The sequence below is a fragment of the Poecilia mexicana genome, unplaced genomic scaffold, assembly GCF_051168715.1.
Source record: "Poecilia mexicana isolate PSO_F unplaced genomic scaffold, ASM5116871v1 scaffold_2, whole genome shotgun sequence".
In the NCBI taxonomy this organism is placed as follows: Eukaryota; Metazoa; Chordata; class Actinopteri; order Cyprinodontiformes; family Poeciliidae; genus Poecilia; species Poecilia mexicana.
The window spans coordinates 42,291,405-42,304,453 of NW_028263371.1; the positions used below are offsets into that span (position 1 = coordinate 42,291,405).

General features: G+C 39.7%; 3 protein-coding genes across 3 annotated transcripts; all 3 read left to right on the forward strand.

The window, feature by feature from the left end:
* Window positions 1-2,989, forward strand: hoxd11a (homeobox D11a). The gene is made up of 2 exons (XM_014971250.2): window positions 1-1,881; window positions 2,623-2,989. Exons 1-2 carry the CDS (start codon window positions 1,254-1,256, stop codon window positions 2,856-2,858), a joined length of 864 nt encoding a protein of 287 aa, XP_014826736.1. The 5' UTR covers window positions 1-1,253; the 3' UTR covers window positions 2,859-2,989.
* A 3,753-nt stretch (window positions 2,990-6,742) lies between these two features.
* Window positions 6,743-8,751, forward strand: hoxd10a (homeobox D10a). The gene is made up of 3 exons (XM_088003971.1): window positions 6,743-7,454; window positions 7,971-7,973; window positions 8,034-8,751. The coding sequence occupies exons 1-3, from the start codon at window positions 6,743-6,745 to the stop codon at window positions 8,306-8,308; spliced, it is 990 nt and encodes a 329-aa protein (XP_087860097.1). The 3' UTR covers window positions 8,309-8,751.
* A 1,736-nt stretch (window positions 8,752-10,487) lies between these two features.
* On the forward strand, window positions 10,488-12,200 carry hoxd9a (homeobox D9a). Its single transcript, XM_014971251.2, has 2 exons — window positions 10,488-11,076; window positions 11,501-12,200. The coding sequence occupies exons 1-2, from the start codon at window positions 10,497-10,499 to the stop codon at window positions 11,743-11,745; spliced, it is 825 nt and encodes a 274-aa protein (XP_014826737.1). The 5' UTR covers window positions 10,488-10,496; the 3' UTR covers window positions 11,746-12,200.
* Window positions 12,201-13,049: the final 849 nt, after the last annotated feature.

A 13,049-nucleotide genomic window follows, 5' to 3' on the forward strand; every position in this document is an offset into this window, starting at 1 on the left:
GGAGTTTGAATGTATTTTACCATGCAAAGCCCTTAGATGCGTGAATATGAAATTGCTGAAAAGCCTTTTGTTTTGTGAGTAATAATAATAATGACAACAAAAAAGCTAAAGAAAAACAATACTCACAATTCCAAACAAAACATTGTTCGAGGCTGGAGTGATGAACTATCGTCCCCCCGTGTTTTTAACTTGAGTTTTCCCACCGAGGAAGGAGGCGAGCTTTACACGCATGGTTGCCTGCGGGGCAATAAAACGATATGGTTGCAGAGGAGACTTGTTGGACATCACCTAGACACGGCAGACGGTCAAAGCCAGTTGTTTTGGACTTGGCAGTGCAGAATGTGTCCAGATATTCACATTTGAATCTACAGGATTTTTCCCCCCACCGGCTTTTTGTTCTTTGTCTGGATAATTTTTTTAAGTATTGGATTTATTTATTTATTTGTTTAAACTTTTTTCTTTTAAAGTGAATCAATTTGCAAGATTTCATACAGATTGAGGCGTTTTATTGTTTCCATTGTTGCACCAGTAACTCCTGTTTTCCATCACGCTGCTGGCCGTTGCTATTTGTCTTTTAATTAACATAAAAATAATATAATTCCAAGACACAGATATGTCACTCACTTTCTTCTGATCTTTTTGCTTGCTTTATTTATTTATTTATTTATTTATTTTTCCTTTTTTGCGTTACCGCACATTGCCCATGAATTTAGTATGAGATTTACCATTTGTCTGCAAAAAAACGTGATTCTGCAGTCATGGTGACCTTGCATTAAGCGTGCAGATAATTTTTTTCAACTGTTGCTTACAGACAATGCATTCTCTAAATTTACTGACGCATTGAGTGGGTGTGGCTGCAGAGATCAATCTCCAGCGAGAATGATCCTGCTGTACAGCATTAAAGTCAATATTCCAGCAATGGTTAAAAAATGTCTTTTTTTTTCTATGAGCTTTGGGGCAAAAAAAGGGCTGGAGAGGAGTTTCCGTTGCAGCCAGGCAGCCAATAGAGTCTCTTGTAAGCGCTCACATGAGTTGCTTTTTTTTCCATGCTGTTTTTAATGACTGATATTGATGTATGGTAATTTCTTAGCTGGATCACATGACACAATTACCTCAGGAATCGATCAAGATGTATTGCAGGTCTGCCTGCGTTTCCGATTTTTCCTCTCTGTCGGGGTCTCTTCGCACACCCGCGGCGCTACAGATGGACAAAGTTTAACGCGGCCGCGCCGCCAACTCCGTCCCTCTGTTGCATGGAGGAAAAAGGAAGAAGAAAAATGACGGAATTCGACGATCGCAGCTGTGCGTCAAATATGTTTTTGCCCAGCTGCACTTATTATGTTTCGACGCCTGATTTCACCTCAGTCTCCTCCTTTCTACCACAGACTACTTCGTGTCAGATAAATTTCCCATATTCGCCAAATATAGCCCAAGTCCAACCTGTTCGAGAGGTCGCGTTCAGGGATTATGGACTGGACCATCCCAAATGGCACTACAGGGGCAATTACGCGTCTTACTACTCGGCGGACGAGATAATGCACCGCGAACTGATTCAGTCGTCGAGCGGCAGGGCGGATGTGATATTTAAAAACGAGCCCCTGTACGGTCACCACGGGGGAACCAGCGCGCAGTGCAATTTCTTCGCGGGAGTGGGCCGAAACGGTGTTCTTCCCCAGGGCTTCGACCAGTTCTTTGATTCTCCTAACACGGAGCACCCCAAACAAAAGGCTGCAGAGACTGCTGCCCACGACCATCATGACGATGCTGATGCCACGAACATCAGCCAGGCTGTAACCAAACTGGAGCAGCAAAACGCAGAACCTCCCGGGAGCGTCGACGAGGACTCATCTTCCAACTGCGGCGACAAGAGCAGCCGTCAGAGTGAGTCTCGTCTGTATTTTCCCCTCATTATGCGATGAACAAAAGATGTTCGGAGCGTCTGGGATGCACAGTGTCCACCTCCGTGACGATCCGTGGGTTATATGCAGCTTTATAAGCATGCAAAAGCTTTTATATCCCAATAAGATTTACTTTACGGTTGTAAAGGAATTTACAATGGGAAACAGTTAAAGCAACCGTGCTTTAAGGTTTCCTGCGTGCAAGAACAATGGAATGTGGATTGATTTAACTTAAATTGATGGCGCATTTAAAAGTGATCATTTTGGCGGATGGATCAATATTTTTAAGGGAGATTTAAGATGAAAAAAAAGGGTGCACATTGTGCCAAAATACGCATGACAATCAGGTCTTTTTAATGCAGATAACCTCTGAATTGTGTGTGTTTGAGTGTGTGTGTGTGTGTGTGTTTGTGTTTGTGTGTGTGTGTGTGTGTGTGTGTGTGTGTGTGTGTGTGTGTGTGTGTGTGTGTGTGTGTATGCGCGAGCGTTCGAGCTGTCTGTTTTGGTTTGTGTGTGCGCGAGTGTGAGAGTGTGTATCCGTAAGGGCCTTCCTACCAATAAAGGCCTGGCTAAATGATTGCATTTTTTTTTTTTTTACACAGTTTACTTCACTTAACACTCGGTGATCCTGGACACTGACCGTACCTTTCTTTTCTTGCAAGGGGGTTGGTTTTTGTTCACGATTGTTTGTTTGTTTGTTTGTTTTTTTTTTTCTGTTTTGCAGGTTCATCAACCAAGTCCAGGAAGAAGAGGTGTCCGTACTCCAAATACCAAATCCGAGAACTTGAACGAGAGTTTTTCTTCAACGTTTACATTAACAAAGAGAAACGCCTCCAGCTGTCCAGAATGTTAAACCTGACAGATCGCCAGGTGAAGATTTGGTTTCAGAACAGGAGAATGAAGGAGAAAAAACTCAACCGCGACCGCCTACAGTATTTTACTGGAAACCCTTTATTCTGATATCTGAGGCTTGCTGTAGCATCCAAAGACACACACACAGACTGAACTGAACAAGCTTCTTGGTACTATATAAGAACTACAAGCTAATTTGCCACACACGTTTATTTTGAGCTGTTCATCCATTTATTGGCTTCACTAGTCAATCAGAATATTTTCATTGTTATTTTGAAATTATATTAAATATATCCCTCCTTCCATTTTTTCCTTTTTTGTAGATATGTTTGTAACGTGCATGTACTAGATGTTGTGTATTGTTAAATGATAAGCAGAGCAAACTATTCTCATTTACAAAAATACTCACATGAGACTCAAAAAAAAGAAAAAAAGAAGAAGAAGGAAAACGATTTTGTGTTATATTTTTGAGGGGGTTGGGGTGAAACATGAAGGAGCGCTATTTCAGTTTGGTGCTAGAAGTCCTGTATGATCCCGTTGTTTCCTCTGCTTTGAAAAACTGGATTGTTTGCTAAACCTTGAACCGTCTAGACAGCATAATAAAAAGTAGCTGTAAAGATCTAAATAAGGGGCTATTGGACTGTGGTGTTTCAGCCCCCCAGACCACATGAGGACAGATCTTCCTTCCGGTCTTAAAGAGCTTTCACTCCACATCCAAGCGCATTTCTATAGGGTTTCCACCAAATTTAGATTTTGTTGTATTTGTTTTGTTTTCTTGGATGTTTTTTTTTCCTGTTGTTGTTGTTCTTGTTTTTGTTTTGGTATGTCACGGACTTCTGGCATCACCTGCAAAGGACTGGGAAGCTGCGGGAGAAAGATTTTTCAAGTTTTTCATATTTTCGAGTTTGCTTGAATGTGCTGAAAACGTGTTGTGCAGCTTCGCTTTACAAAGCTGTTTTGCAAAAAAAAAAGAAAAAAAAAGAAAAAAAAAATGAAAAAGAAAGATAAGTCTCGACTGCAACAAGTCTGTTTACAGAAACCTGTTATTAACACTTGCAATGCAGATGAATAATTAATGTAGTCTCACTGTATTTTTGAGCTGCATTTAAGTCACGAACGAACAGGAATTAATGTCAAAATTATTCCTGATTCTTTTTTTCAAGCACTCTAATTTCCCTGGGTCGTGATTTTATTCTGGCATGAAAAATGGATCACAAACTGCGTGGTGTGCGTGTGCGCGTGCGTGCGTGTGTGTATGTGTGTGTGTGTGCGTGTGCGTGTGTGTGTGTGTGTGTGTGTGTGTGTGTGTGTGTTTTTATATTCACATTGTATCCACATGAGGGCAGACTTTCATATTTAGTTGAATGGAAATGCAGACTCGGGCAATTTTAATATGTATCCAACATGGAAACCAGCCCGAGGTGGAACAATCTGTTCTGCCCAGGGATTACTGGGATTTTATTTTAAGCAGTTCCTTCAGCTAAATCATCTATTGACCTTTTCACAATCTCTTTCCTTTCAGCCTTCCAGGCACACCCATAAAGACACTTGTAAAATTACCAATAAATGAAAAAGGAAAAAAATAAAAAATAAAAAAAAAATAAAAATACATTTTTGCATCAATTATTATTTTTTGTATTAATTGTTTTAAATGTCTGATTTTATTGCTTATTATATATACAGTTTTTTCTTTGTTTTCAGTATCCAAGTGTGTTGAAGAAATGTCCTTTATCAAGCAGTCGGATATTCTAGCGGTTTCATCGGGTCTGAACTAACTGGTGAACAAATTAGATCAGGTCCATCCTTAGGGCTGTAAAGTTACGCAAAGCAAACCAGTGACAGTGCTAGAGGCTAAAAGGCAATATCACATTGTTGATCTTGAGATCTTCGATCTGTTATTTCATGAACAATCTGCCTTTGTCTGTAAGCATTTGATATAAACCATTGCCAAATTGAAAAAAGAAAACAAAACAAAACAGCAACAACAACAACAAAAAAAAACATGTGGTTCGTGTCTGTCAACCTTTATTAAAACAGTTGAATGAGAGTTTAACTTGGGGAAACTTTTTCTGATTATAATATATTATATTATATTATATTATATTATATTATATTATATTATATTATATTATATTATATTATATTATATTATATTATATTATATTATATTATATTATATTATATTGTATTGTATTATATTACGCTACATTAGATATTTTATTTTAAATAATAATAATAATAATAATAATAATAATAATAATAATAATAATAATAATAATAATAATAATAATAATAATAATAATAATAATAATAACAGTAGTAGTAGTAGTAGTAGTAGTAGTACTTCATTTACACTTTTTTAAATAAATTTTTTTTTACATATCCAGTTGTATCCTGGAGACAATTGGATATGTTGTACCCAGTTATATATAATCAATCTTATATATGTTTTAAATGTATTTTATGGCTTCCCTTGGAGAATATAACCCACCGTAACAGAAGTTTGTTTACATATTATCTTGAAAGTGTAACATGATCAATATGGAACAAGTTCTTATCAAAAGCGAAACATATTTGGCCTAATGTTATCTCCTCATTAAAAATAAAATGTTCTGTTTATATGCGATGTTGCAGTAAATTGAGCCACATCATCTTAGTCGCAAACTATTAATACTGCCTGTAGGTAGCATCCAATGTATCTATAACACCTCTGCCGTTATTTCAGACCTTACAACTACGTCTTAAATTTCGTGATTCTGCTTCCTATTGCCATCATTGCCCATAACACTGGGACAAGTCACAGCCATTGTGGCATATATTCTAACATTTGCTCAGATATCACTAAGCGCTGATTTTAGTGGAAACACTCCATCGTGCTCAGATTCGCCCTCCATAAAGGCTGAACAACGAAGCTCTTGATACTGCGCACCCCGCTGTTCCCATCAGGTTATTTTAACGCAACGAGTGAAATTAGTCTTAGAAATAAGAACGACCTAATTCATGACATGAATAACATAAAGCCGTTCTCTGTGGACAAAGTACCAGGGGTACCTTCAGGTTTTGAAAACCCAAAGCGCCAGTCGCATAAAGCTTTGTGCCTTTTTGTTTTGGGGTAACGTCTGCGCATATTTTAGCCTCTATGCCTTGTTAAATATATTTTCCAAAGACGATGTCTCACAAATTAGATAAGTTAAACAAATAAGCAAAAAAGTGTATTTGCATTTTACTTTTTTTTTTTTATTTATTGAACGTTTAGGTAATATCTCTATATCTTTAAATGCACATAATGAGAGCTAATGTGAGCTCTTTTTCGTTTTTGGCTTTGGAAAACATGATGAAATAATAAATGTTTTTAATTTGCTAATACGTTTTACTGATTATAATCTTACGATGTGTTGTCACCAATGCACCATTCAAACTGCAGAACACACACCACGCACAAGCACGCGCGCGCGACACACACACACACACACACACACACACACACACACACACACACACACACACACACACACACACACACACACACACACCCACACACACACACACACACATCATCCACATTTTACTCACAAAGGGAAATATACATACTTTTAATCTTTGCGCGTAAAAACAACGTTCACACACTGTTCTCGTGAAACAAAGAGACATCGATGAGAAATAAGAATTGCTCGTGAAATTCCACGTTTTCTTTTTATTTGACATGTTCCTTTCAACGTAATCATACAGCCTCCTTCAAGTCCTGCAAAACCAATTTCAAGTCCGCGTCATAGGTGTCGCTGTTGACCACGTCTGCCTCCGCAGAGAGAGCGCGTCCAGCCAGAGGAGGCTGCGTCTCAAGGCCATTTTCAAATCTCATTGGTGGGTTTGTCATGTGGTCCGCAGGCATCCTGACTTACAGATTGTTTTTCCTAGACATGTCAGCTTACAAAAAGACATCTCTCTTCTCTTAAGAACTGAAACCCAACAAAAATAAATAAATATATATAGAGATGTCTTTCCCCAGCAGTTCACCTGTGACCAACCCGTTCTTGGTGGATTCTTTGATCGGCGCCTGCAGGACAGACAGCTTCTACTCCAACAGCAGCATGTACATGCCGTCCGGCTCAGACATGCACGGGACCTACGGAATGCAAACCTGTGGACTCCTGCCGTCTTTCGGCAAAAGGGGGGAGGTTGGACCCCAAAACACGGCCATGAGCGTCCACTCGTACATACCTCAGATGGACACCTGGACTGATCCGAGCAGAACCTGCAGAGCAGAGCAGATGTCAAACTGCACATTTCCACAGAGCATCAAGGAAGAGAGCAACTGCTGCATGTACTCAGATAAGAGAGTCCAAAAAGAGGGATATTCGAACGTCATTGGAGAACCCTGCGCCGTGGAGGGTCCGGAGATCCCGGTTCCGGGCTACTTCAGGTTGAGTCAAACTTACGCTAACGGGAAGCACCCGGAGAACTACTGCCAGGAGCCGCCGAGCCCGAACCCGACACTCGCGCAGCTCAGCCGGGTCACTCCGAAGCCGCAGCACGCCACCGCCTCCTCCTCCTCCTCCTCTGGCTTCGCAGAAGCGGAAAAGAACGTCCGGGATCCAGAAACGATAACCAGCACACCGAACCGAGGGGAGAGTCCGGACCCAGTAAAGTCCGGCTCTGAGGAGAAAACCGAAGCGTCCAGCCCAGAGCTGCAGAAGGAAGGGAAAGGTGGGTTGGCTGCAGTGAAATGAAAAGCTTTTATCCGCAGCTCTGAGGAGGCTCCAGTAGCATCATAAAAGCAAGTATAAAACACAAACAGCCCTAAAGTCGTAATGTTTAATGATAGTCTTTCTCAGGTTGCAATAATGGGCAGCTGAATGCTTTTACCATGCTACATGAACCCCTCTGGCTCCTGTCTATTTTTGTTTAGACATATATACCATATCACATTTTTTAAGGGTTATTTTCTCAAATTGGACTTGTAATTAATTTCACAAATTAATTGATTGACTATTTAAACTAAGTTATTTAATTAGTGCTAAACAGCAATTGGAATGTTTAATTTGAACTTTTCAGAAAATAAGATTTTATCAAAAGAAAAAAAAAAAAAGAAAAAAGTAAATGTAATGTAACACCATGAGTTTATTTTTAGTCCTCTGCAATCACCTCCTCTAATTTATTTTTCTTATTCAGGGAAAGCATTTACATTGCGTCTTATTTCCCAGAGGTGAGATCCAGAAGCAGCAGGTGAGATGTTTGTGCTCAGCAGTGTGCAATCTGCCTCGTTTTTCCCTCTTTAATCTGCAGACTGCAAGAGTGAAGCGCTGACGAACAACTGGCTCACGGCGAAGAGCGGCCGGAAGAAGAGGTGCCCCTACACTAAGCACCAGACCTTGGAGTTGGAGAAGGAGTTCCTGTTCAACATGTACCTGACCCGGGAGCGCCGCCTAGAGATCAGCAGGAGCGTCAACCTGACCGACAGGCAGGTCAAGATCTGGTTCCAGAACCGCAGGATGAAACTGAAGAAAATGAACCGGGAAAACCGCATCCGGGAACTGACCTCGAATCTCACCTTTTCCTGAGCCTCCACGCGCCACTGGTTATAGCTCTTTTTTAATTTTTTTTTAATTTTTTGTGTGCTTTTCGTGGCATTTGGACGTTTATCTTAACTTTCAACAAAGCTGTGACTGTCTCCTGTGTTGCGTGGCGTCGTGTGTTTGTGTTATTTCATCACAGGGTAGAGCACTTTTTGGTCTTAAAACATTACGTGGTGAACAAGAGCAGTCCTTCCTTTTTACAAAAAGACATCCTGATATAAAGTGGGAATGAAGAAGCTGCGGAGTCACGAAAGCACATTTTGTCGTGTTTTTGTGAAACATTTCTTTTGCTCTTTTTTCGTGCAAGCCTCCATTCTTTTGCTTGACGCAAACACGTTTCCTTGATGGAAAGCAATGATAAACTGTGGATTTATTGCATGTTTTGGTGCATGTGTATCTTGCAATAAATATGTGGTCAAAGAAGCTGATTTTATTTGCATTCGTGTGATCAGAGATTGTTAGATGTTGTTTAAAGTGGAGGAATATGTGCGGGGAAAACAAAATGAAAGGACATGTTAGGTTTTTGCCCTCAGAATCAAAGAGCGCCGCTAGAATGGGTTAGTTAAAGAAATATTAATTTATTAAATTACTGTAAAAAAAAAAAAAAAGTAAAAATCTACGAACTTTCATTTGCGAGAAATACGCATGTTAGCACACTTTTTTATATTATTTTTTTAATTTGCTAAGATATAATTAGCAGAATATTATTTAAACTATAACCCATCTCGCAAAGAGAAGCTCTTTATGAAGTTCTATGTGAGGCAGGGACGCAAAAATGTCTAACTTATTTGCTAATGCAAATAAATAACACTGCCCAATAATTATAATTATAATAATTAAAATCTCCCGGAAAAGTAAAAAAGTAAGGACATGAAATAAAGTTATTCAGATACAATTTGTCGCAGAGAAAACACATCGGCCTGTCTCTGCATTGGAATAAAGAAGCTAAGGGAATGCAAAGAGGCGGGGATTCTGTAATTAAAAAAACACGCTAATGCTTTGATGGTTAATCCTGTTTATAACCCAACTAATACACCATAAACACCGCGTTAGGATGGATTATATCAATGCACGAATTCATTTGGAATAAGAAAGTTCTGCGTGTACTCCGAGTTATTCATCCTTGTTATTTATTCAAAAATAAAATCACACGTAGCCACAAAATATAATATTTATATATATATATATATATATATATATATATATATATATATATATATATATATATATATATATATATATATATATATATATATATATATATATATATATATATATATATATATATATATATATATATATATATATATATATATATATATAATTTTTTAAATGACTAAAATCCCCAAATTGCTTTTGCAAGATTCATAAACATTACAACCCAATAGTTTTTAATAAAATATCATCATTTTGTGGAACAGGGGTAAACATAGTTTTCTTCATATTAACCTAAGAATTAAAATTACATTTAGAAGGAAAAAAAAAGAAAAAAAAGAAAAGAAAAAACATCTAAACACAGACACCGCCCTTTTGGAAAAAAATTACGTATTATCACACGCACCTCATAAAACATTTATGGATAGATTATTGCTCTGTCTTGAATGAATACAATAATTTCAGCCACTGCTATTTCCTCCCTTAGCATGGAAAAACGAAACCAAGTCGTAATATAATAGAGTTCAACATAATGTACTTTTCCTTGCCAAATATTAACAATGCATACACCGCATTGTGAACGGAAATGGCGTCTGCTACTTTACAGCGTGTTATTACATCTCTTTTACGAGGACTTTGTAAGTCTATAAAGAGCTTTACAGGCATTCAGGGTATGTCGGGGCGATATTATAAGAGTATTCTTAGACATATACGGGACAATTCATATTCATCTTACATTTAGATTATGTAGTGTCAGATTTCTTAGAATACATATGTTGATTTCCATCGCATTTTATTTTATTTTTTTTTATGATTTCCTACAATGAAAATCTAAATTAAACCTGATGAAAAAAGGGGGAGGATTTATTCACTGGCTGTATTGGTAAATATGACCACGTGATCCATGCAACCAATCCCTGTAAGAAGCAGGCCAGCAAAAATACTATGATTGTTCATAGAGGGAAGCTTCCCGTTAACAGCGCAACCCTTTTTATATGAGTAAGGAAGGGATGGAAAAATGTCTTCCAGCGGCGCTCTCAGTAACTGCTTTGTGGACGCTATGATGGGGCAGGAGCCGGAGGAGATGTACGGAGCTCGCTTCATCCAGCCGCCGCACACCATGACCCCGAGGCCGCCGCCAGGTGCCGGGGACAGCGCCGACTTCTCATCCTGCAGCTTTTCACCAAAGTCCGCCGTTTTCACCCCGTCCTGGTCCTCGATGCACCCTCAGGGACTTTATCACCCCTATGTCCACCATCACCACCACCAGTCCCATCTGCCCGCATCGGATAGCAGATACGTCGGCGTGCGCTCCTGGATGGACCCCATCTCCAACCACGTTTCCTTCGCCGGGTTCCACTCCTCCGGCAGCAGACCGTATGGAACTAAGCCGGAGCTCCTCCTGCCCGGGAAGCCTACAGGCGGGGACCCGCTGGAGGAAACTGACGCTGGGACCGGAGCCGAGGCTCGACCCGTGACCGCGGAGTTCTCCTGTGGAGCTGCGGAGTGTCCGGAAAAGGCGAGCAGGGAGCAGAGTGGGAGCGAGGCTTCGAGTCATGGCGATCCCAAAGACGAAAAGCCAAAACAACTTGACCCAAGTAAGTTTAAGAAAAAAGAAAAAAGAAAAAAATAGAAATAGCTTGGTGCTGATTTACAACTAGGAGAACTGGATGAGCTAGGTGTGTAAAACTGGAGGTTTTACTAACCCATAAAAGTGTCTGGAACTACACTGAGGCTGCGTATGGGGGTGGGGGGGAAGCCGCCCTGAAAAGGTTATTGCAGGGAACTCTGGTCTTTTTCATGCAATAAAGTCACCCAAATATGATGCGTTAATTCAGCAACAATCTTCTCAGGAAGATGAAATTAATTTAATCCAGTCACACCTATTTATTGTATATAATACCTACCTGTATTCCGCTTTTTTTTTTTTTTAAATTTCCACACTCAGGTCACATCACAAATCCGCTATTTAAGAACTCAAGCCACATTCGAGATCACCTCATGTTGTATCTCCTTCTCTAGATAACCCTGCTGCCAACTGGATCCACGCCCGCTCGACGAGAAAGAAGCGCTGCCCCTACACCAAATATCAGACTTTAGAGCTGGAGAAGGAGTTTCTCTACAACATGTATCTGACAAGGGACCGGCGCTACGAGGTGGCTCGCATACTCAGTTTAACGGAGAGACAAGTGAAGATCTGGTTCCAGAACCGGAGGATGAAGATGAAGAAGATGAACAGAGAGAGAAGCGGCAAGGAGGTCATTTAAACTCTGTACTTTTTTTTTTCTGTGGCAAAAAGAAAACCCATCTGAACTATCTCACAGTTATTTCGTGCAGCCATTTTTCAAATGGGCCTTTGATTGTAAGCGACAGCATCATCGGACACACATGCATCACATATGAGGAATTTGTCCTGGCTAGATCCAGCGCCGGATAACTTCAAGCCATACAAACTGGTTTTCATTTTTGTTTAGCCTCATCAGCTGCACTCTTGGAAGTTGATGCGATATGAAACGTGCTAATGTGTGTGTGTGTGCGTGTGTATATTTTTCGCCTTTTTAAAGATTTGGAGTAAAACATATCCCCTTGCAGCAAGACATTTTGACTGCTCTGGTTTCGAGCACACACACACACACACACACACACACACACACACACACACACACACACACACACACACACACACACACACACACAACACACACACACACACACACACGAATGTGATCTGTGCTACAAGGGTTATAAACAATGTTTACAGAAAAAAAAGATGTGTGTATGTGTACAGCTTCTTTAACGAAGAGGATGCGATATATTCCCAAAAGGCTTATTCCATATTTATAATTTACATCAATAATAATAATAAAAAACATGATTCTTATGTTAGTGATTCGATTTTATTTCCCCCATCAAAAATATCCTTCATTGCATTTTTGACAAATAACACCACGAGATAAGAATCACATATTTTTCTAAATTTAAACATTTTTAAAGGTGACTTTTATATGAGTAATAAAGTGTTTATGATTGGGCGAGGGTGTTTTCGACGGATTTCTAATTTATTGTCCAACTTGCACCAGGAATTGCTTTAAAGCAGGAAGAAGCGCGGTCCAATAAAGCTATAGAAATGACCAGACGTCTGGCCTAAATTAGTTTATGGGGCCTGCTCAGTAATTGCACTCGGTTTTTGAAAACCCCCATCAGCTCCTCTTTTGGCTTTTTGCGCGTCTTGCTGACAAACAGAAAGTATAGACACTCTTTTTTTTTTTTCCACCAGGGGTGTCTGGACGATGAATTGTTTCAGAAGAAATCACCCCCCAACACCCTCCCCTAGCTTAATGGTCAGGTTTATTTATCAACTGCACTTCCCACCGATGGGAAAAACTTCACTTTGACTGCATCGAGCGCGTTGCGACCCCTCAATCTGATGGCTCCTTATTTTGGTCTGAGATGTTTAAGCCACGCCAGGTGCCACTCGGTCGTCATCATGCGTTGTTTATTTGCAATTGTGAATTTTGGTTCTTAAGCTGACTGGCATAGGTTAACTTCAGCTGAAACATTTAGTTTCAAA

Coding starts and splice junctions, on each gene's coding strand:
- hoxd11a (XM_014971250.2), top strand. CDS start 1,254: ATGGAGGAAAAAGGAAGAAGAAAAATGACGGAATTCGACGATCGCAGC. Junction 1,882..2,622: donor CGACAAGAGCAGCCGTCAGA/GTGAGTCTCGTC, acceptor TCTGTTTTGCAG/GTTCATCAACCAAGTCCAGG.
- hoxd9a (XM_014971251.2), top strand. CDS start 10,497: ATGTCTTCCAGCGGCGCTCTCAGTAACTGCTTTGTGGACGCTATGATG. Junction 11,077..11,500: donor GCCAAAACAACTTGACCCAA/GTAAGTTTAAGA, acceptor CTCCTTCTCTAG/ATAACCCTGCTGCCAACTGG.
- hoxd10a (XM_088003971.1), top strand. CDS start 6,743: ATGTCTTTCCCCAGCAGTTCACCTGTGACCAACCCGTTCTTGGTGGAT.